Consider the following 25,341-nt stretch of genomic DNA (forward strand, 5'->3'; position numbering starts at 1 on the left):
GCTAATTAAACTTATAACAATAGCTGTAATTTGGAGTTTGTTAGTCTTCCTATTTCATAAGCTAGTCTTTTCGCTTTGCTTAGCAGACCATAAGGTGAGAGGGAGGGCTTGTTGCTGAGAAATGGGGTTGGTGGGGAAACTGAGCTCCAAATAAACATCCTTGATGGTTTTGTTGTAAGTAATACCAAGAAACGCAACATGAAGGCTGACCTAGTTTTCCTTCTCCTGCTGCAAATCCTGCTGGGTCCATGGCCACCGTCACCTACAGAACGGCTACACGCCTTTGCACCAGGCCGCCCAGCAGGGCCACACGCACATCATCAACGTCCTGCTGCAGCACGGGGCCAAGCCCAACGCCACCACCGCGGTAAGCCAGGCGCCGGCTGCCCCGCACCACGCGGCTACCGCCGCTTCCTCCTGCTCGCCCGCCCCGGCGACCCCTTGTCTGAGCCGGGTTCAGACACATTCCCTCTTTGATAAGCCCCCCGCACTCTGGGAAGCCCGGGATGCATGACTTCTCGGGCAGCGCTTCCCGGGGAGGGAGAGCAGTCGGCCTGCCTCGGCCGTCTCTCTCGGGGGAGTGGGGCCCTGCGCTTAGGCTGCTGGAACGTGCTCTGCTTACAGCTGGTGCTCAGATGTGAGCGCGAGTTCACCCCTCCCGCCCGGCCTTCTTAAGGGAGCCCGGTTGGCGAGGCTGCTGGCTTAGACAAAGCTCCTCGGGACGTGGAGCCATTGGAATGTAAACTAAGCGGTGCAGTTAAACAAACCGGGATCCCCCGTGGCCGGCGCTGGAGCCGGAGTTGCTTGCTTGTGTTATTTTGCTGCACTGTGAGCTTCTGCACAGCTGTAGCTAAATATGTGACTGAGTTCCCTGTGGTAACATCTTACCTGCAGCAGATGGCCTGGCCTCTGACGAAGAGTAGCAGTCCTCGGTACTGCCTAATAATTTTTGGAGGCTGCATCCTCAGTTCAAGAGGTACTTTGCTAAACACAGTGGAATATTTGTAGAGATGTTTGACAACCTCAGGGTTAAAGCGTCAAGTGCTTCTTATTAGAAGAGCAGGCAGATGCAGCTTGTTGTGTTACCATGGTGACCCGGGCTATAGTCTAAAGAAGTTACAAAGAGATTCAGATGTAATGGTAAAAACTAGTGATTTTCCTAAGCTGTGCCTTGTTTTGGAAGGAAATGCTGGCTCTTGCGGAGCAGCCGGTGAGCTCATTGGCTCATGGCGCAGTCCTGCCTCTCAGTTCTCACTCTTTCTCTCTTTCACTCTCTTCAGAATGGCAACACCGCCTTGGCGATTGCTAAACGTCTGGGCTACATCTCCGTGGTCGACACCCTGAAGGTTGTAACAGAGGAGGTCACCACCACCACCACGGTGAGTAGAAGGAGCTGATGGGCTTTGGTTCTATTGTCTTGGCTTTCAAGCCACATACTTTTGCACTTATAAAATGTGTTGAGCTTTTAGTTTGGAACTTCTTTGGGTGAATATATAGTACAGCATGGAAGTATGTGGAGGTAAGTGCATTTACACAACTAATATGGGGGTTTTAGCTTCCTTTCGTTAACATAAATCCATATAAAATGTAAACGTAATTGTATAATATTTAGTTCCTTTTTCTCCCACTGCTTTTTGGGGGGGGGCTGCTCTGCCCTTTCACTGTAGTGGGGTGTGACACCTACCACTGGCAAAGTGGTAGGACACTCCAGAGCAAACTTCTGATCTTAGCCAGGAGGTCACATCAGCCTCTGGAAAGACCCTAATCCCCCTGATACTGGGCTGATGACTGGGTCAAATGCATTCCCGTGAGAACGGTTCCTCCTTACTTTCTTCTGATGATCATTTTTTATTGAAAAAGGAAATTGGTTGTACTTAGGTCAACTGTATCTGTATCACGACAAGGGCATATATTTAAAATTTTTTATTTTTGCTGGTTTGAATATGACTGCTGATTCTTTAGGAGGAGCAGGGATCATTGATGGCCTTTGCCAGAGAAACTCCAGGAGAGTGAAGACTATGGGACTAATGAGTCCTAAGGCTCTTGTCCCATTCAGTTGGAGCAAAGCTTAAAGGAGGCCTCCCCATAGGGAGACTCACAGATGAAAGCGAAAGTGCTGTTCTCTTTGCACTTATTTATTAACTTTTTTTTCTTAAGCATGGACTCTAAGAACAGCAGCCCTTTAATTTCTCTTTCAAAACAGAAAAATAGAGTGACAGTAGAACATTAGATGTTCTTTAGAGACAGTAAGATCACAAATCAACATAAAACATCTGAATGGGGTTCTAGTAAATGCCTTAAGTTGGAAAGGATGTGTATAGAATTTTAGAACACTTGTTTCTTTTGACAGATATGTGGAAAAAGAAAGGAATTTTATTCTTCAGACTGACACCAAGTCCCTGTTGACGTTGAGGCAGATGGAATACAGTTGGTTTGATGTGAAATTTTTAATAGAGTGGAGTATGATTTATTAATGAACTGTGAGACACAGCCTGAATTTAAATGGGAGAGAATAGTACTGCTTGTTTTCTCAAGCAGAGTCTTAAAACCTTTGGCTAATACACCACAATATTTTTAAAAGATTTAAAGTATGGCTTCAATAAATTATAGGGGAGAAAAACAAGTCTTGTCACTACCCATCACTATACTTCTGAGTTGCTCTATATGGCTGAATCTTAATGGCTTTTTCTTACTATAATCATTTTTTATACCAGGAAAGTAAAGTCTTCATATTAGGGACCTATACATATGTGTCTTTATTTGGCATCTTTGAAACAGTGTGCAAATCACAGATAAGTGAAGCCTGTAGTGGCAAGATTGGCCAAGTACATCTGTTCTTGGGAGTCATGTTTTCTGTAAACTTTATTAGCTCGGATTGCCAGTTATCATGTACATACATTTTTATCAAGTGACCACTAGGTGGCAAGCTTGCATCTTTTTTTGCTACTTGACCTGCTTTTCTTCCATTCATTTCATTAACTAATTCGTTCCTTCAGTATTTATTGTGTATAAAATATGCTCTGAGCTCTATGCTGAGGGCTGAAGAGTCAACAGTGGTGAAAACATTACCCCCCCTCCCAGCCCCCCAGCAGCTTAGAGTTTAATGGGAGTGGAGAAGGCGACTTGCATTTTGTAAGAAAATAAATTCTTTAACATCAACAAACCTACGGAACTTACATGTTCAGTTTCAAAGAGATCCCAGGCTCATAAATATTACTTAGAGTGAATGACTTTAACTATATAGATCTATATTTGAAAAGAGAAGCAATTAGCTTGCTAAATACTATGACTAAACAAGTTCAGATACCTTTCAGAAATTAGACGTGGAGTCGTATCTCTGCCACATCTAGTTTTAGTGCAATACAAAAACTGCTTTTAGAGCTCCCTGTGAGCTTTTCTTCTGTCCCATTATCCTCTGCCCTGCCCAGCTGAGCATTTCCCCAATAAAAACCACTCTACTTAGAAATCAAGTTCCTGGATAAAAAGCTGACAAATATAAAACATAATGGCATGTTTGCTTTTAGTTGGGGTAAGAAGTCATTGTCCACATTAACTAAACAAGTACCCCCTTTGTCTAAATGGGTAATTGTATTGGTAACATGTTTTGATACCACCCTATTTTTACTTTCTGACTCTTAGAATTGATTCTTAAAATTGAGTTTTATTGTTTTGTGAAATTGAGTTTGGGGTGAAGGATTGAAAATATGAACTTATTCCTGTCTCTTATGTGAGCCTTCTTACTTTGCACTTCCTCTCTTTGGGAAGAGACTTTTATTCATACTTTTTTTTCACATAATGATATTAATGATATTAAAAATGAATATTTAGTGATTACAGATATGGCAGGCATTGAGGCTAGATCTAGGATTCAAATTTAGGTTGTCAGATTCTAAAGTCCATGTTCTTAACCACTCTGACATTACTGATCTTGGCTTTACTAAATGTAGCTTTTTTTTTAAGATTTTTTTTTTTTTTTTGACGGAGACAGAGGTATCGAGGGCAGGAACACAAGCAGGGGGAGTGGGAGAGGGAGAAGCAGACTCCCTGCTGAGCAGGGAGCCCAATGCGGGGCTTGATCCCAGGATCCTGGGATCATGACCTGAGCCAAAGGCAGACGCTTAACTGACTGAGCCACCCAGGCACCCACTAAATGTAGCTTAACATGAATTTTGTGAAAGAGGTGTTTTCACCTAGTTTTCTATTAAAAACAACCTACCCAAATAGTGCTTTTGGTTGATTTCCATGGAGGCATCATATTCAATATTATTTTCTAAAGTGAATTTGGAATTGCTCACTGGTGATGGGCCAATGTAGCACACTAGACAATTAAATAATTATGTAAAATCAATAAAATTAAATTTAGTTTGATGTTATTACCATTTAAGTGTAATTACAGTTACACAACTAACATACAAATCTCACATCATTGGATTTGTATGATGTGCCTTTGAGCAGCCATGTGAGTTCTCTTTCGTCAAAGAAAGTTTCCTGTGCTAATCCTCCTTCTGAAGTTCTTTACCCCAAAGTATGAATAAAGTCATTGTGTAGGGAGAAGAGGAAAGCAGCAGTCTGTAAAGGAGAAACCACTGCTTCAGAAATTTTTGAGACATTTTGGAATTGTGGTTTGTTTCCTTAACCTTTGCTTTTCTAACTTTGGGGAACCCAGCAGGGGATATGAAGCAGTTTAGCATTATCCCAGGATTACAGTCATTGCGTGTCTGCTGGAATGGGCATCAGAGTGCGGGGGACGCATTTCTGGCAGCAGAAGCCACCAAGCTCAATTGCCTAAGGCAGTTTGGAAGACGGAGATAGGACTCGCCCCTCTACTTATTAATCAGCTGTCATCGAGTATTTGTATTATTTGCATAATTTTAAAATGATCATGGTTTAAGTTGCATATAATCATTGATATGTAGACCCAAAATTACTAAAATAAAAATGACATCATAAATTGCTGAATAAACTACTAAAATAAAATGACATTTTATACCATTTAAAGAGGGGAAATTTTTGACAGTTAAGAAATGTAACTATTCAAAGTCCTAAATCTTATTTGAGGCTCTAAGTCAGTTAAAATGGGAATCATAGAAATAGCAATGCAGTAAATCCACCTGAAGTCATTGGACACCTCTTGAGGTGGAGTCAAGATCTTTTCTTTGAATATAGGTCCATTGACTAGAAGGAGGCTAAATGATCATTCTTGCACAAAGAACATCTATATTACATACTATATCCTATAATACCTATATCTTGATGGTATTCATCCCGTATATACATATATATTTTAAAGATTTATTTATTATTTTTTAGAGAGCATGCGCGGGGATGGGGAGGGGCAGAGGGAGAGAGAGAGAATCTCAAGCAGACTCCCTGCTGAGCCTGGAACCTGACACAAAGCTGGATCTCAGGACCCTGAGATCGTGACCTGAGCCAAAATCAAGAGTTGGACACAACAGACTCAGCCACCCAGGCACCCCGTATTCATCCTGTATGTTATCTTAAAGTGACATTATACTGAGTGCAGAACCTTTTTAAACTTTTGACATACTTTTTTTTTCCTCATCTGCTTTAATTGTCTCAACTACACCTAAATGAGTACAAATTAGTTTTGGTGACTCACCTTTGTTGAGATTTCCAAACCATTTACATTAGTTTTTGTAGAAAAATATTTACATACTTTTTAAATTATTACAGACATTCTATTAACATGTACAATTGGTATAAATACATTGGGGAACAAAACCAAATTTAGCCTGTTGCCCCACTGATGGGAGCCATTGTGTGTGGGCATTAGAAGGTGGCATATTAGCCAAGATCACTCATCATGCTGGGGTGATTTGGTGAGTATGTGATACAAAGGAAATAGTTGATGAGGGGTGCGGGCCAAGTGGAGGCCGGCTATGCACACTCTTTCTTTTGCGTAAAACAAACCAGATATTATCTATTTACAAACAGCATGTTAAGGACTCATGTTTTAGTTTTTACATCTTTTTCACATCACGATAAATATTAAAAACTCATTATTGGGCACCTGGGTGGCTCAGTTGGTTAAGTGACTGCCTCCGGCTCAGGTCATGATCCTGGAGTCCCGGGATCGAGTCCCGTGTCGGGCTCCCTGCTCAGCAGGGAGTCTGCTTCTCCCTCTGACCCTCTTCCCTCTCGTGCTCTCTATCTCTCATTCTCTCTCTCTCAAATAAATAAATAAAATCTTAAAAAAAAAAAAACACTTGTTTCTTAAAAAAAAACTCATTATTAAGGCTTCCATCTCTCCTATCCTATTTATATTGCCGTATTATCTGATTTAATTACATACTATTAAATGTGTGCATAGTACACTACCCATTTTAACTTTGAAGTGGTTTCTAATCTTGAATATAGACTCTTAGGTTCTATAGCAGACGGAGTTGCCCATGATCATTTAATTATATCTTTGTTTTCTATGCACTATTCAGATGCATTTGTATAAAACCATATTTATATTTTGATAATCAAGTTTTCAAAGTTCACTCCATTTTAAAGGAAAATATATATCTCTTATAACATTACTCATGAGTAGGAAGACTTATTTATCATCCATTCAACAAATATTTATTGATGGTCTTCTAAAGGTCAGTGCTACATCCTGAACAAATGCATACTCACTACATTGCATATAGAGGGCATTTTTATGATCTATAACAGAAAAATATCTGTGACCAGTGTGATCACTGTGTGGTACTTTTTCTGTTGCCACATATATTTGCTGGTAATAACTTTGGTAGTATTCAGTGACCAAGCTAAAGCAATGGTATTTCCACTCTTAGAAATTCCAGTCCACTCTTAGAAATTCAAAGAAAATATAGTCCTATTATCAGTGTCTGAAAATATAAATTAAGTACGTCAGGCAATAGAACTTATTTAAAAAATATTTCCATCACTTATTTTCAAATAGAGAAGCATCCTCTTGTGGAATGTTTCCTAAAAAGGGCAAATACTCTAGAACATCTCCGTAAAATAAACTTTCTGGTGTAGTCTAATATGGTAGATATCCCTTCACATGTTTGAGTCATTTTATTTACACTGAGAATCTTATAAAAAAAGTTTCAGAAAAAGCTTAATAGGTTATCATTAGCTTAATAAGATGTCACTGTCTTTCCTATATTTTAAATGCAAAGCACTTTCTGCAATTTATACACTTTTCCAAATGGGTTGCGATTTGAGCTGCATGATAGATCCATCTGAGCAACTTTTTCATAGCTGAGCCCTCAGGGATTCTGACTTAAGTGTTCTGTGATGGTATCCAAGTGATGGTATTTTAAAATTTTCTCTAATAATTTTAATTTGCAGCTAGAGTTGAAAACCATGGATATAGAACACAGGTTTTAATTTATCCATGTTAAATTTATGAATTAATTACTATTAAGATAAGTAAATGAGGGGGCGCCTGGGTGGTGCAGTCTGTTAAGCATCGGACTTGGTTTCGCATCAGGCCATGATCTCAGGGTTGTGAGACTGAGCCCCGCATCCAGCTCTGCACTCGGTGCGGAGTCTGCTTCAGATTCTCTCTCCCTCTGCCCCTCCTGCTCATGCTGTCTTTCTCTTTCAAATAAATAAATAAATCTTTAAAAATAAAATAAGTGATATAATAGTCTTCTTAAGTTTAAGATATACTTATTGATCAGCTACTATTATGCAGAATTTTTAATGGATGCTTTTGTCTTTCCTAAAGTTTAGTTTTCAGTGAATAAGACATTACAAAATTATTTAAACATCATAAGCAACATGCAGGAAAGCTGAATTCAATACTTTAATCTCCAACTGTGCCTTCATCGGGATAACATGAGACTTTCCTTACTTTCTCGGGTTCTTCCCATTCTTTAACTGTTTTATCACCCCAAAGAAAATCTGTTTAGTTGTTATGTGGATTTTACGTACAGTTTGCCTAATTTTGTATCATTGATGTATTCGATATATACTTGAGAAGCACCTGCTAGGTTTCAGGTTCTGTGGAAACAAACTGACTCTTCAATGACTCACTCTCTCATGTGGGAGCAGATAAGACACAGACATGTATGGTGTGGTGTATCCCGTGTTGCCAGATAATCACAGTGAAACACTCATCAGGGAGGATTGGGGAATGTCTCTCCAAGAAAATTACATCTACTATGAGCCAAGAAAAGAGGTAGAAGAATATTTCTGGTAAAGGAGAGAATATATGGAAAAACTTAGAGGTGTAAGAGGACATGACCTGGGAACACGGCTGCAGCATGGAGGGGGGAGGGGGAGGCCTCCGTGCCTCTCCTTACTACATCACCCAGCTCTTCTGAGCCACTTTGTCTGGCTTGTTTTCTGCGGAAATGGGGAGCCACTGAAAGGGCATGCGGTGTCACATTATGATTTCATCAGTGCCTCTTGACACACAGATATTATACAGGTAGATGTGAATATATTTTCAAAGTAGTTGAATTTCCTCGTAAATCTATTTGAAGTTCTCTACTGCTTTTGGAAAGAAAAGAAGTTGGTGCCATTCAAAAAAGTCCGTAGTATCCATGTAGCAAAGCTTAAAAAACCTAAGACAACTGTTTGCCCCAATATTTTAGTGACTTTATTTGAAGATTTGCCTTATTTTGAGAGATTAGGTTTTTAGAGTTCCCGTAACGATGCCACTCCGTGCACTTACTACATTTTCAGTGCAGACACTAGAGATATGAGTTTGAGACTTGGCAGTGATATTTAAAGTAGTGTGATTTGTTTTTTATTTTTTGTTTGTTTGTTTTAAATCACCGTGGTATCCCTGGTTGTCTAAAACAGTGCCAGCATGTGGTAGGTGCTCAAAATGTTTCTTGAGTGCCTGAATGACTAAAAAGTTCAGAGGCTCTTCAGTTTTAAGATGAATTTAACATAGAATTACAATTACAATAATGATGTTACACTAGCTGATATTTATTGAGTGCTAACATATTCCAAGCACTGTTCTTAGAGCTCTTATGTATATTATTTCATTTAATCTTCATAACAATTTTATGAAGTAGTAGTAGTATCCCTGTTTTATAGATGAGAAAATTGAGACCCAAAGAAGTAAGGAACTTGTTAAGAAATGACAAAGTTAGAATTCGAACCCAGGCAGCCATTCTCCAGAATCTGGTCTCTTAACCTTACATCGCCCATCAGGAATGGAAGGCAGTGGACTTGGCAACTCTGGAGTGCCTTTGTGGAAGGCGAATAAGCAACAAACCAGAACTGTAGACCAACGAAATACCGAAAGGATGATTGACTCTCTGCCCTTGATCTTCTGATCCCAGAAGAGATGCATCATGTTTTCTGCCCCAATAGTTTGTCTTTCACATTGTTTACAACTTCTTTTCCAATGGCTTTGTTTTTAATAAATTACATATGTTCATTGCTCTTTTTAAAACTTTTCTGGAGACATTACTTAGTTCATTTTAGGGAAGCCCTAGAAACATTCGTCTGCTTTCTCAATATGACTAATTATTAATGCCATCGTTAAAGAATTTATTTTTCAAAAAGGAACTCAAAATAATGAACTTCTTCTTGTACAACTTCACTGGAGTCAATGACCATTTATCTTCAGAAAGAACAAATGAATTTTCATGGACCAGAATAAGCTTCCAGAACATACATGTAGGAAGATGAAATGATCAGGGACTGATGGCTTGCTGATGCTATCCACGTGACCTCCTCTGTGATTCTTTTCTCTTTTGTTTGATTTTAACTTGCGTATTAATGATTTTTTTTTCCAGACTATCACTGAAAAACACAAGCTAAATGTTCCTGAGACGATGACTGAGGTTCTTGATGTTTCTGATGAAGAAGGTAAGATTTTTATTCGGTCTTCATTGTCTTACACAAAGACAAGGCATCCTTTTCCTCAAGGATGAAGCTGGTACAGGGGGTGTGGGTGACAGCCTCTTAACATTTAAAGTCACTTTTTCACCTCTGTTTCAAAACACCTACTTTCGTCCTTTGGGGAAAGAGGATAGTGATTTGTCTATTTTCAATGGGTATTATCTTTAATGTCTTACTAATAACAGAACTGGAAAAGGGGAAAGACACTGGAAATTGGCCATCTGTTAAAAACACCTACCTGATAATACAATTATTATTAATATGTGTTTTAATTATGTTAACATACTTTTTAAATTAAAATGCCTTAAAGTGAAAGACTTTGAAGTATATTTTCTCAATGGTATATTGAGAAGTCTCTGTTTCTGATTGGTTCAAATGATCAGAATAAATCGTAAGTCCAGAGGAGAGAGAGGAGGCTTAGATAAGATTAGAAATAGCATGTAAGTCATACTAATTCAACGTAAGCATTTGATTCTTTAAGTCATAAAATATGCTCTGTATAGTTTTAGAGCTGATAAAAATTATCTAAGGTAGTGGATTTCAAATGTTGAGAAGCCTATTGCTCTAAAAGGAGTACAAGGGACTGCCTGGGGTGGGGATGGAGCATTGTGCTGCAGGTCTGCCCCTCCACGAGGGTTTCTGGCTCCTTACCTCTACTTCAGTTAGAGCCAGTTGACTTTTCTTGAACAAAAAAATCTGCCAAAAAATCATGAATGCAGCAAATGAGGTATGTAGGCAAATTTCAATAGTACAGCTTTTGGTCAAATGTATATGTTTGAAAAATTATTGCCATAAAGAATAGTACTAGTTAAAACTTGCCACACACTGGAGAAGGTCCAAACACTACCCACTGCAGGCAAAGAGAAGCTCTGCCGAGACTAATCTGAGGGAAAGAGCAGCCAAAACCCAACAGCAGAGTGCACACAGCACACACCAAAGACACTTTCTGAAGCACCAGGCCCTGGACAGTGTATGACCTCTTCTTTTTTTTTTTTTTTTTTAAGATTTTTTTTTTTTTTCTTAATTTTATTTGTCAGAGAGAGAGAGAGTAAGAGAGCACAGGCAGGGGGAGCAGCAGAGGGAGAGGGAGAAGCAGGCTTCCTGCTGAGCAGGGAGCCCGATGCGGGACTAGATCATGGGACCCCGGGATCATGACCTGAGCCGAAGGCAGTCGCTTAACGACTGAGCCACCCAGGCGCCCTCTATGAGCTCTTCTTAATACAGCATTACTCTCAGGAGCAGGAAACCTAACAGGCTTTCCTAATACACACAAGACAGAGATCTAGACAAAATGCCAAGATGGAGGGACTCATCTCAAAAGAAAGAACAAGAAGAGGGCACGGCCAGGGATCTAATTAAACCAGATATAAGTAATACGCCTGAACCAGAATTTAAAAGAACAATCAGAAGGAGACTAGCTGGGCTTGAGAAGAGCATAGAAGACACTAGGGAGTCCCTCACTGCAGAGATAAAAGAACTAAAAAACTAGTCAGGTTGAAAAGAAAAGTACTATTCTTAATAATAATTGCTTTTATTGAGAAATAGTAAAAGTAGATTTTTAGGTTCTTCAAGATGTAATCAGAAGGTGAAACTTTACATTGAGGTGTCATTATTTGGAACTAGTTTGTTCACCGATTGGTAATAGGCACTGAGTTATCTCAGCTTTTGTAAGAACTTATGACAAGAACGAGCAAATGTTTGGTCAGTGCGTTATTATAAGTAAATTAATAATTGCCAAAGTTAGCATTTCCAAGTATTATAATAATTTTGTGTTCCATCCTAACACTTGCCAGCTAATTTTAGCATTCATATATGCACATCATGTTTTGTTTTGTGGAATCATCTTTCCTAACAGCCTTTAAACAGTTCGGTGACAACTTTATTGATGGGGAAGCGCTTAGTGATTCAGGTACCTTTAGAGGAAGTTATTGGAGTGAAAGCTTTGCTTTTAATTTTTCTTAACTGGATAGAAGCAACTTGCTTAATATTTAAATCTGGGTGCCTACTACTAATCTGTTTCTTTTGAAATAGCATGGAGTTGTATTTGTATGCATGTGAGTGTGTAGATTTTATTAACTTGGAAGCTTAAAGCCATAAATTGCTTATCCTATTAATGATTTTGCTGCTGTTGTTGAGACCTATTAGTATCATTAAATTATCTAATGAGCATCATGTGAATATTTTACCAAAACTAATCTCTCTTCTAAGAATACACAGGAAAAAATAATTCTTTGTAAGTTGACACTTAACTACCATGGACCTGTTAAAACTAAGACTGCTTGACTGAATGTACTTCATATCATTCTTGGCTGAAGATAAGTTTTAGATGTGGTTAAAAAATATGTGAAATTGATAGTTATAATGTGATTTTTGAAGGTAGCTAGGAATAAAAATAACCCTTAAAATTATTTAGGAGGAACTTCAGCATGTAGGGAAAAATGAATAATATAAAATATTGTATCTACCAAGGATCCAAAGTGCATGTGGTATCACTTGAAGCAAACTTCTTACATGAAAATCTAAATTTATAAATCAAATAGAGTGATTATTTAATTTAAAAGTAGTTTATTTCCTAAATAATTGTTAAATAATTCCATTGCCAGTGCATTCAAAGTATTGAGTGGGATTAAAGAAATTCCATTTATATAAAACAGCTTTTTGGACCTGCTCATTGCCTAATATAAGATCTAGCTATAATATCCTGTGTACTTTTATTAAAACTGTTATAGATTCAGAGTTTTTAGTGATAAAAGGTCTTGCTTTGAGAGGAATACTGGCTAATGATCAAGAATATCTCCTATGGTGAGAGAAGAAGCTTTCCTTCTTTTAGACCTAGCCAAAAGCTTAGTAACACATTTTTCCCCAGAAAGAAATTCAAGTTGAAAAATTTTTATGTATACAATATGTTTGAGTACTGTGAAGTGACTTTTAGTGCTAAGAATTAGTATAAAGAAACTTGGCTGGTTGATATTGCCAACCCTTTAATGTTTTACGGGCTTAAAATGTTTTCACGGAACCTACCATTCATATGGACAAAGTGCAGCCACATATATTTTAAAGGTATTAGCCAATTCTTGCCTTTTTTTTTCTTTTTTACAGCTCTTCTGTTTTGATAATTGTGTATATTATCAATACTCAAAAGAATATTCAAGCCCGGTATAGATGTCCTTTCAGGCTAACTTGGTATAGTAATCAGGATATCCATTCATGAATCCAATCAACAGATAGTAAAAGTGATGTTACTACTGTGTGTAAAGTTCTGTCACTGCTACCATTGGGGCATCAGAGGTGAACACAGGGCATGCCTGTGTTTTTTTATATATATATATATATATATATATACACATGGGGAGATAATGTAGAAGTTAAGTGAAGTATAACAGAAGGCACTATGTCATCCACTTTTCATATCTGCCTTGGGAGCTAGAGAAGGAGAGACCTCGCACAGTCCTGTGGACTTGCCGAAACTGAGAGATTAATAGGAAGGTGACACAGGTTTTAGAGAGTGGGGAAGGAACAGTATGGATGGTCCTGAGAGGGGAAAGCATAAGAGAGAGACACAGAGTGGCAAAATAATCCAGTCATTTGATTTGGCTCATGCATTAAAACATACTGGGCTTCACTGTGAATGTTTGAATTCTTAACCGAAAAGTCTGGGAAATTAGGATATATTAAACATTTTGATTAATGATTGAAACAAATCTGATTTTCACAAAGATTAAACCAGCAGTGATACACTAAAGGAGTGTATTAGGAAGAAATTGGAAGGAAGCTCAGATATTTGACAGAGGAGAAAACATTTACTAAACATCTACAATGCTAGGTGCATTGTCTCATTTAATCCCCATAGCATCCGCATGAGCTAGGCTATTGATTTCCCCTCATTTTTTTTTTCAGGTGAGGAAAGGCTCACCTGAACAGGATGAGACTAAGACTTAAACACATTAAGTAGTTTGCTCCACAGTACACAGCCATTAAGTGGTAGATGGGGAAGGTAAACCCAGTATGAACGTTGTTGTAATAGCTCAGTCATACTATAAATAAGTCCTGATGGAACAACATGGCAGAGAAATGGAAGGAAAAGATAGAAATGGGAATTCAATCTGAGAGTATTGTACTGTGCGGACGAAAACACAGCTGTAAATGTAATCCTCTACATCTTCATAGGATCATGAGCTGATCCCTACCTTTGCTGACTCAGCTCCACAGCAGTAAGTTATATGGTGGGGCTCAGGGGTGATTAACACTTAGGTAACTAAAATACCTGTAGAAATGTGACCCATGTGTCCCACATACTCAAAGGTTTGTGCATGGATGGTTTGTACAAACTTCTCCACTGCTTCTCTGGAATGATGTGTACTAATGATAATCAAGAGAACTCCAGAATGGCTGAGTGTTACGATGAAATGTAGAGGAACCATCTGTTATCTCCTTTTGTCACACTTTGGCTGTGAACTCTTGACAGCGGGGCTCCTCACTTCCTCCTTGTATAACACGACAGATACTTCATCCAACTATTTCTTCCACCTTTTCATAAATAAGAGTAGAGTTAGTCTTCCCAAATGTTAACAAGTTCACATATTTTTTTTCTGGAAATAATTTAGGCTTATATCCAAACCAGACAATGCCTGTGTTTTGGTAAACTAATTCGTAGAATTGATCTTATAATTTTTTTCTCCCAGAAATAAACAAAGGGGTACCCCAACTTATTTGACTCATAAAAATACTCCTACGTAAAGGTTTACCAATTACATAAGAGGAGGGAAGTAGTAGAAACAATGAAGTCCTACAAGGCTTATAATAAGATGTCTGGCCTTGATTTGATCACTGTTTAGACACTAACTTTCTTCCTGGACTTTTTGCCATTGCTCACCATCATGAACGTTTACTTTTGCCAAGTTACTTCAGGTAGTATTCTCTAAATAAGTAACACGTATTACTCTTTTATTCTCACTGTTTTTATTGCCCTCCATGACCCCTTACACACGAGCCTCTCACCTAGAGTAGTGTCAGTCTCTGCGCATTAAAACTGAATCCAAACAAATGATCGGCTCCAATTCCTTCTTCGGTGACTCCTTCTCCAGCTTCACTGAATTTCCTAGGAATATCACAAGAAATTACCACAAACTTGGTGGCTCAAATTTATTCTCTCACAGTTCTGGGAGTGAAAAATTTATGGTGGGACCATACTAACCTCTGATACTCTGAGGAAGAGTCTTTCTTGTCTCTTCCAGCTTCCAGTGGCTGTCAGCGATCCTTGGTGTTTGTTCCTTGGCTTGTAGACACATCACTCCAATCTCTGCCTTCATGTGGCATTTTCCTCTGTGTCTCTAAGAACACTCTGATTGGAGTTATCCAATGTGATCTCATCTCAGTCCTTAACTTAGTTACATCTATAAAAGCCCTATCTCCAAAAAAGGCCCTATCCTCAGATTCCAAATGGAAGTGAAATTTTGGGGGGACACTACTGAACCCACCACACCATCCTAAAGTGATCTCTGTCCTCTGACCTTTTTGGTTCTTAAAGTTGACCAACATCATGCATTTTGTGTTTGTAGTGTTATCTATAGATTGCTGTTATTGTCACATCTTGCTTTGTGAGGGAACACTTTTTAGTTTTTTAATTTTTTTTTAAAGATTTTATTTATTCATTTGAAAGAGAGAGCACAAGGAGGGGGAGAGGCAGAGAAAGAGGGAGAAGCAGGATCCCCGCTGAGCAGGGAGCCTGAGATGTGGGACTCGATCCCAGGACCCCGGGATCATGACCTGAGCTGAAAGCAGACACTTAACCTTCACCCAGGTGCCCCTTTTCACTTTAAAGAAGAAAATATATGTAAGGGTGGGCAGGAGACCCCTTTAACAACCATAATTTTAAAAACTTTACTCATGTTTTCCTTAGAGCTATCAGATTTACGAATATTTAAAACACAGTACAATTATATTTCTTTCTTTATGATATATACATTTAAAAATATTTTTGTAGGGGCACCTGGGTGGCTCAGTCAGTTAAGCGTCTGCCTTCGGCTCAGGTCATGATCCCAGAGTCCTGGGATTAAGCCCCACGTCAGGCTCCCTGCTCAGCAGGGAGTCTGCTTCTCCCTCTCTCTCTCCCCCAGCTTGTGTTAGCATTCTCTCTCTCTCTCTCTCAAATAAATAAATAAAATCTTTAAAAAAAATAAGAATATTTTTGCGTAAATGAAATTGAGCTCATATTTCATTGATGTGTCACACTTTCACCATTTTGTATTAATAAAAACAATAGGTAGCAATTAGTATATTCAGGCACTTGATTACACAATGTTATTATGTTATTCATTCAACTACTGTGTGAGATAGATTAGTATCATTCCCATTTACTAGTTGTGGAAATTGAGGCTCTGGAAGATTAACAGGTCAGTAAATAACAATTAAAATTTGAATCCAGGTCTGTCTGATTCTAAAGACTCAACTTTTAATTAATACTCTGTGTAGCCTAACTCATTATGCTAAAACTCAATAAAGATCTAGTGGTGTCACTGAAGGAGCCATGAAAGTATTTTTAATGATGAGACTTATAATGGTCAAATGTTAAATGCATTCACTTTGAGACAAAAATCTAATGGTTAATAAATTATATCTCCATTTACTGGAAGGTCTCTCTTTTTTTAATCTGTCATTAATTTTAAGTAATTTAAAGAGCTAATAATCCTTTTATATATACCTGAGATCTTAAGATCATATATACAGACAAACAGTGAAATGTCAAAGACATATATCTTTCTTACAATTCTTTAATGCTGTACCTTTATAAATTAGTGCTGATTTAGAACAACTATTTGAAACAAATGAGTATAGAATGATATTTAACTTAGTTTATAGGAATGAAGTACATTCCTTCAAATTGTCCTTTACGTAGATCATCAGGCTTAAAGGGTGTGATTAGTGTCTTAAGGAGTCATCAAAAATAGTTTCTCTCAGCTATATTATTTATTTCTCCATGTCAGCATATTAATGGCATACAGAGCACTTCTGTGAATGAGGTATTACTTATTGACTCACCTGGAAAAGATATTTTTGAAAGCATTCTATTCCTAGTCACAGGCAGGGAATGTACCCTTACCATTTGATCTTCTAAATATGAGCTACCACACTTAGTCATCTCTTTCTGCCACTACTTGATTACTTAATTCTCTATTTTCCCTGTCATTCACCTTTGGGAAGCCACCTAGTTTCCAACAAAACATCCTTTTTATGCTCTGTAATGTTATTAAAATTAAATTCCAGGTTGTTTATTAAAATGTCACAATCTGCTCACTTTGTTCTAGTATGCTTTCCCTAATGTGCATATCTTGTTAATCTTATAAATCATATCCCTCCACATACTATATCACATATTTTAGAGCAGTAGATATTTCTTTCTATTTTTTGTTAAGGTTTTATTTATTTGTTTGAGATAGAGATAGTGAGAGAGAGCACGAGCCAGGATGGTGGGGGACAGGGAGAAGGAGAAGCAGACTCCCCACTGAGCAAGGAGCCCGATGCGGGGCCCCATCCCAAGACCCTGGGATCGTGACCTGAGCTGAAAGCAGACGCTTAACCAACTGAGCCACCCAGGTGCCTGGAGTAGTAGGTATTTCTTAGCATATTGCCAATGACACGAAGAGACTGTTAATGCCAGACATTATGTACAAAATTATTGGAACTATGTCTAGAAGTTGAGTGGTCTGCATAGTGGACTATGTTAAATAGTACAAGCTATAAACCAGCTATGGTAAAAAAAAAAAAAGAGTAAAGAAAATTGATATTAAGAGTATTACAATTCAGGTAATTCTTTCTTCTTGGTAAGCAATGGGAAATGGGTCAAATATTGTTTCTCTAATAAGTTTTAGCACTTTGTGGTTGCATGTGTTCTGTTTTCTTTGGGTGTGTGGTGTTCCGGTGATGTCCATGCTATTCTGATGTTTTTTCATGATCATCATCCTATCTTGTAGTTAATATGACATTCAACAAATAATTCTTCCTCCATCTTCCTCTGATTGCTTCAAGGTGATGACACGATGACAGGCGATGGGGGAGAATATCTTAGGCCCGAGGATCTGAAAGAACTGGGTGATGACTCGCTACCCAGCAGTCAGTTCCTGGACGGTATGAATTACCTGCGATACAGCTTGGAGGGAGCACGCTCCGACAGGTATTCACCTAAAGCTGACACTTGTTATCAGCCAGAAGGCAATGCAACACTTTTTCATGATGATAATTTAAAAAAGTAGACATAATTATTGATACTCAGTAGGTACTGCCCTACTCTCAGCATGTTGTATCTTAACTGCATCCTTGAGCACCTTTAAGTGCCCATTTTAAAGAACAGGAAACTGAGGCCCAGAGAGATTAAGTAACTTAATGAAAGTCAAACAACTAGTAAGAAGCAGAGCAAATGATAAGTAAAGAGCTCTCTACATTTCAGTATAGTATTTGTAATCATTTACCACTTTTTTCTCTAGGCAATTAAAAAGGACTGTTTTACCTTATGGGTATTTTTGTTAGTGGCATAAATTCTGTGAATAAAAGTATGTTGTGAAGAAGGATGAAAAAGAAACAAATTCAGGAGGAAACTGCCTGAAACTGACTTTTTCATGAAAAGGAATTAGACCAAAATCCTCCAAGATCTTGAATACAAAAGCAATCTGAGCAAAATCTGAAGGAGCACAGGCTTTATAGACAAATCTGAAGAGGTTATGTCATATTCTGAAGTATAAAATCAATGTTATTTTCTGATTATTACTAACTAGCACAACTGGTGTTTGTTATTTTTTGAGGCAAGCTGAATAAGAACATCCCATGGTACCTCATCAAAGGATTGACTGCCAATTTTGGTTAACATATGGTGGTCCATATAGTGTAATGTTTTCCACTAATCAGTAATCTTAGGTTTATAGTTTTAGCCTTGCTGTATTCTAGGCTGTAGTTAACACATTCACAGTCTAAGAAATAAATACCTTAAAGTGGAGTTAATTCTAAATGGATAATTAGCAAAAACAGATTTTTCTTGGAGTTTTTCCTTAAGCATCAATGCTTCTTCCCTACTTTTTTTCTTTTTTCTTTTGAACAATTCAGTGTGCATGTAATAAGTGCCTTTCTGGGCTGGCTTTGTGGTGGGTGCTAGAGATACAAATGTGACCAGGACGTGATTGTTAAAATTATAGTCTGATGGGATGTGAGAGAAACTAGGCTAGTGGTACCCACAGAGTACAACTAAAGCCCCGGGACTCAGGCTTCCTGGAGGAGATGAGGCCAAACTGAGATACAGTGATGGGTAATGATGGTGAGGAAAGGTAGGGAGGGCATTTGAAGCCTTTAATGAGATCATGAGCAAAGGCTCATGGTGTATGAGAGAAAGAATAGTGCAATATTGGTAGAGTGTAAGTGTGAAGGAGGGGAGATCTTGTCCACACTTTGGTTGGATCCCTCTGACTGTAAACTTAAACGATGAATTTTAGAGGAGAGCTGTCAAAGGGCCAAACCTGGCAGTTGCAAACATCTGAAAAATTGTTGTAGGAATATTAGCTGAAGCTGTTAAGAGAAGACTTGACCTTTAACCTTGGTGGTAGCAATCACGGGAGAATTTGGGAAATGACAAATTTGAGAGCATATCTATGAGGTAAAAGCAGCCAGATCTGGTGATGGATTTCATGGGGTGGGTGAAAAGAAAGATGGTTAGATTGACCCTTTGGCTTTGATGACGTAGATGGAGGGTGGTCCTTGGGGTCAAGAGAAGGAAGAGCCACTCGGGGTGAGAGTAGGGGGACTGGTGATGGGGCCAGGGTTTTATATACTGGATTCTGACATACAGATAGATTTGGACATCACAATCTGAAATTCTTAGGAAAAGATTTCAAATTTCAATAAAATGAAATTTATGGCTTGGCACAAATTCATAATAACCTATAAATAATCATATCACTGTCAGAGAAAAAAACCTTCATTTTCAACATGGTCTATTTTATCAAGTTCTTGATCTGATCCTTTTTCCTTCTTTGAAAGTACTAGGTTAAGGAAACTTTAGAACAATACTTTCTATTAAACGGGTTCACGGTATGATGATTCTACTTAAACTGAACACTTATCAGCATGTAAAGATGAGGATATGAAACAAACAAACCGTGGTCTGTTCTCCAGGTCCACACTAGCATTTTCAGAACCCCAGATTGTATTCATGATCTCCAACATGGAATTACAGGCAACATCTCATGTTCATGGATTTCTTGTTTATGTAATTCAAAGGGAGTTTTCTTTTTTTGGTAACCATTTTTACTTTTCGTTATTTATTTGGTATGCTTTCAATAGTACCATGCCCAGGTAGGTATTAAATAGCATGAAAACACTGTGAAACTTCCTGGAGACGTTCACATTTCCCTGCTTTCTGTGCAATGTGTGTAGTGTGTGTGTGTGTGTGTGTGTGTGTGTGTGTGTGTGTGTGTGTGTGCGCGCGCGCGTGTGTGTGTTGGCAGGAGGTGCTTATATTCTAGAATTATGGATTTATTCTCAAATTAGGATTTTTATGTATTGAACTGAGTACCTGTTGGAGGTAGAAGGGTGAATATATTACTAGAATACAAGTCGAAGACATGCCCCTGGCATGACTTTGTTTAACTGTCACAGCTCCACCTTGTGGTTGATAAAACATTAGCGTGGTTTCCCCAAAGGAACCTCATCAGTCTGTGTATAGTTGGAGATGGTAGAAAAACCATTCTGATGCCTAAAATGTACATGGATGCAGGAGAATACAAATAGGAACAATTTAATGTACATGGATAAAAACATATCCAAGTTCTTATTAGTTAGATTTTGTGTCCATTTTATTTTATTATTGCTTACAAATTAAATTTAATGTAAAACGCAAGGTATCAATGAGCCACAGAAGCTTTTCCATGCAATAAAGCAAACGCATTGAAATTTTTGGATATTCACTAGTTTAACAGGGTTCAAAAACTTCATTAACTGAACGTCTACTCCTACAGCTTACTAAGATACTGATTATTACATTTTTCAATGAAATTACAGACTACCTATTATGTGTCCACAGAGTAGTTTACTATAGTGCAAAGAAGTAAAATTTAAGACCGTAACATAACTTTTGGCACAACCCTTCATTGAACAGCAAGTACAGACTTATACTCCTATAGATATGTGTTATTATAAATTTATTAACTGAACGGGATAACCTCTGACTTACCGAAAAAGAAATGTATTGGATTGTAAAATATTTAACCTCGTTTGTAATGTTTTAAGTCAGGGTAGACAATTTTTTTATCCAGAAACTTGAATTATTCCTGATGTTTGTGCTGGTCATTATTCCATTAGAATAATTTCTCTACTGCTGGAATATTCTATTTATTTAAGTCAATTCTATACATCAGAAAAAAGAGTAGTTAGAAACTATAAACATTGATTAAGCATCCAGTTAGCATTTTAGAAGGCACTAAACAGTAAATCAGAATAAAATCATGGAAGTAGAGATATTTAGGCATAGTTCCAACTTACTCCTTCTTCCTCCCTCCCTCTGTCTCTCCAACTTTTCTCACTCTCTGTCTCCATATCGTAATATTTTTCTCTCTCTACCCTAATCTCCTTTTTGGTTGTACGTCAATTCTATCTCTTTCTTATTTTTTCTTCTCCCTCTCTCTTTCTTCTCTGTTGAGGCTTTAGGAAAGACAATAACACCGATACCCCTTTTCCCCACCTGATTCAAACCAGTTGAGAGATAGACCTGGGTATCAGGTAGATAGATAGCACAAATCCACCTTTATTACTGGTATATTGAGTGCAAAATGCGGCTCTGTGCTTGCAGCCAAATGAGCTCTTTCATACCTCATCCCTAAGTAGACAGACATCCACCCAGTTCTGGTCTCTCCCTGAGGGTGGCAATTGGGACCTGGCTGCCTCCTTTCAAAGTTTAGACCTTTACAGTGGTGGCAGTTACGCTGTGCGCAGGCATGTCTAGTCCTGTACCTCAGTACCTCTTGTTCCTTATGCATTGTTCATGCACATCAGTTTAGCACCTTTACATGCATAAAGTTACAATTTGAACCTTGGAATTCTAGAGCCACAGATAGAGATTCAGGGTTAGGCCAGAGTTAATCCTAGCAGCCTCCAGCCTGTTTATGAAGTGCACCATCAAAATCCAACTGCACACCTGTAAAACCAGCCCCAATATCAGCTGCTAGGACTAAAACCCCTACGGATGGGCTCACTAAGGCGTCTGGCTGCCCCTGCCTTGGCTGTGTCCGGAGCCTCAGTCTTCTTTGAGAACCTGTATAACATAAAATAGTGAATTACTGAATTATATTTAGATTTCGTTTTATTATAAACAAAAATTTATACAAGATCAGTCAACTCCTTTAATTCATGTCACCTGCCTTCTAATATTCCAGGTCTATTTGGGGGGCATAAAAACTACAGCAGAGGGCGCCTGGGGGGCTCAGTTGGTTAAGCGACTGCCTTCTGCTCAGGTCATGATCCCCGAGTCCCTGGATCGAGTCCCGCATTGGGCTCTCCACTAAGCAGGGAGTCTGCTTCTACCTCTGACCCTCCCCCCATCTCATGCTCTCTCTCTCAAATAAATAATAAGTATATAAAAAATTAAAACTACAGCAGAATAGGATGGAGAAGGTCCTCAATTACTATGATTTATCTACCAAATGATGATTTCCTCAAAGATAATGGAAGTTGGCTATGTTGACACCTCAAAAAATGACAGCATGTGGCTCACAAAATTAGGTCTATTTGCAAAATGAAAATAGTTTCTACTAAGAAATATGCTAACCTGACACTTAGTCCATAATTCTACAGTGCTTCACTGGCCAAATACCTCCTAGCTGAAAGTAAATGAAACTTTGCTTCTATAAATATTGTGAAAGCTTGCATCTCTCTCTTTTTCCCTGTGGGCTTTGGGCTGCTATTTTGAATACAGATATTTAATTCTCGGACTAATGTGTATAAAATACAGCTTGAGATATCAGTCTATTTGTCATTTGATCGTACAAATTGATTAGGAAGGAATGAATTACACTTATGCAAATGTCAAGCTTTACCCATCACATTTGCATATGTAATTCAGAACTCGGAAATTCAGAGTTCTCAAATATATAAAGCATCAATTCCCAAGGCCTAAATCTCATGTTGAAGCCAAACCTCGTTTCCGGCTGTGTCTCTGGCCGTTGTTTCTGTGCTGACAGATGTGTCTGTGTCCTGGGTTGGTGCTTAGAAACGGTTTCTTGTGCTCTTGCATCTTATTGCCACAGCAACCAGCACTCTTTGGTGCCTCACTCACCACACAGAGGACATGCAAAGGGGAACAATGCTGCCCTTTGAAATAGCATTGTTGGAGACACCAGAGACAAACAAGAGGAACTGCACTTCCGCAGGAAGCATGCATCTGGCTACAGTTCATTTCACTCTGTACCTTCCAGGGGAATGCACCCATGGTCAGTCATTCACAGTTGGAGAGGAGAATGAGGCATGCAGAGAATGGAAAATGAGCGAAGATGAAACCCGTGCTTCCTTTCTGTTCTTTCCGAGGCGGGTCTCATTCCCCCCCCACACCCCCCTTAATATTTTGCTTAGTTGCAGGGAGATTGACATTTACCACAGATTGAAGCAGTCTCTTCTGGCATAATTTCCTGTGTGAATCTCTTGTCCTGGCAGTAAGTGAGCTGCAGTTTGCTGGTTTCAAAGATTTCTGGGGAGAAAATAAATCAGATTAGAAGTATCAAATTTTAACTCCTGGATTCCCTTGTGCCCTTGCCATTGAGTGCTAGGAACCAGTCAAAAGATGTGTTCGTTTAGTTGTTGGACAGAGAGGGAGGGCAACACAGAGACCTGTGTTTCCTTCTCCCGCGGTGGCGATTCATGTCCCCCTGGAAGTTGCACTGTTAGCTAATAGCGCGCTTTTTTCACTCTCCTGCTCGGCTCATCCTTCCATCCTCCCAACCCTGCTCCGGCTGTTGGTATATGACCATGGCCTCCTGCCAACCTACCAGCCTCCGATCCTTCAGTTCCGACAGGTCTCACACCCTGAGCCATGCCTCTTACCTGAGGGACAGTGCCATGATTGACGACACAGTTGTCATCCCCAGCCACCAGGTACGTGACTTTTTACTTTGTCATTTCAGCTTTCTGGAGAGCTTTCGGACGTTCCCTGTTGCCGGAAATGTCCAGAGAGTTTTTCCATATGAAAAGAAATCATCTTAATTCAGTTGACAAGCTGGGCTAAGAGTTTGAGGGCTTTTCTAAAGTGATATACAGCTTGTTGCTTCAGCTCTACTAAATTCCTCTGTGGAGATTATGTATAAAAATTAATGTCTTTATAAAAATCTCTGTTAAAGGAAAAAGTGAGATGGGGTGCGTTTAAGATAGAAAATGAAAGGTACAGGTAAAAATACACCTTATATTCAAAATTGTTATCTGTTACCAGAAAACTGTTAGAGGTTGTTATGGAATATTTTAATCTTAGGTGTGATTTTATCAGTTTCAGCTGGTTGGATATAGAGAAGTAGATGTGAATACCTACTCTCTCCCACGATGATTACACAAATGTGGTCTTAGGTCGATAGTATAATTTAAATGGGAATGTATTATAAAACACATTTTAAATGGCTCGGTCATATTTTTACATGAAAATATGGTAATATCACCTTCCTGTGATAAGTGCTTTTTAGAGTTCACTATATTTTATTTAATTGAAGGAAAGTATTTTTATTAAATCCAGTGTTCTTTGTATTTAGGTGTCAACTCTAGCCAAGGAGGCAGAAAGGAATTCTTACCGTCTCAGCTGGGGCACTGAGAACTTAGACAACGTGGCTCTTTCTTCCAGCCCTATTCATTCAGGGTGAGTAAATCAATATTATGTATCCAGATCAAGAGGTAAAAAGAGATGAGCATGAAAATAACAGCTTTGTCCAGTAGCTGTAGCTGATGGCTAGCTTACAGGGGAAGTGACCTTTGTTTAAACTTGTAAATAACAATGCTTTATCCAGTGTGGACTCTACCTACACAAATGAACCAGCAAAAAGGGTTGAATTCAGCATAGAAAAACGGACTATTGTTTTAAAATAACTAGTAGAATTGCATCAGACAGCTTGCTAACTAACCAGAATATACCAGTGGCCTCCTTAGTATTCACATTCTGTCTTAAAGACATCTTAAAAAGAGGAGCAGGATCATTTGGTTTCTAGAAAGTTCTGTGTACTAAGATTAACTGACTAGTTTTAATAAATCCCTTTCCTCACATATTCATACATTTAAAACAATGTCTACAGAAGTTTGAATCACACAGATATATAGAAGAGTTCATATGCTGTTTGAAGTAGGGATATACCAAAAAGGGAAATTTGAACGCAACCAAATTCTCAATCACCTTCTAAAAGTCATCCAGATAATATGTAAGTCCTTACTTAAGAAATGCTGCCTGTTTGTATAAACTCATTAAAAAGCAGGACTTTGAGTTAATAATTTTAA

At 38.5% G+C, this 25,341-nt stretch overlaps 1 protein-coding gene across 43 annotated transcripts in view; it reads left to right on the plus strand.

Moving 5' to 3' along the window:
* ANK2 (ankyrin 2) overlaps positions 1-25,341 on the plus strand; it is a 318,537-nt gene that overhangs the window by 232,633 nt on the left and 60,563 nt on the right. For 37 of the 43 annotated variants that reach the window (XM_073892120.1, XM_073892130.1, XM_025874074.2 and 34 more), the window contains 6 exons: positions 269-367; positions 1,281-1,379; positions 9,741-9,813; positions 17,872-18,016; positions 23,865-23,967; positions 24,609-24,712. In XM_073892120.1, coding sequence (XP_073748221.1) covers positions 269-367; positions 1,281-1,379; positions 9,741-9,813; positions 17,872-18,016; positions 23,865-23,967; positions 24,609-24,712 — 623 coding nt within the window. Of the gene's footprint in view, positions 1-268; positions 368-1,280; positions 1,380-9,740; positions 9,814-11,701; positions 11,756-17,871; positions 18,017-23,864; positions 23,968-24,608; positions 24,713-25,341 lie in introns of all 43 variants that reach the window. The other 6 variants (XM_073892127.1, XM_073892139.1, XM_073892143.1 and 3 more) reach the window with 2 other exon arrangements.

This window comes from Callorhinus ursinus, unplaced genomic scaffold (assembly GCF_003265705.2).
Source record: "Callorhinus ursinus isolate GAN/ISIS: 27379988/994484 unplaced genomic scaffold, GSC_fseal_2.0 scaffold4, whole genome shotgun sequence".
In the NCBI taxonomy this organism is placed as follows: Eukaryota; Metazoa; Chordata; class Mammalia; order Carnivora; family Otariidae; genus Callorhinus; species Callorhinus ursinus.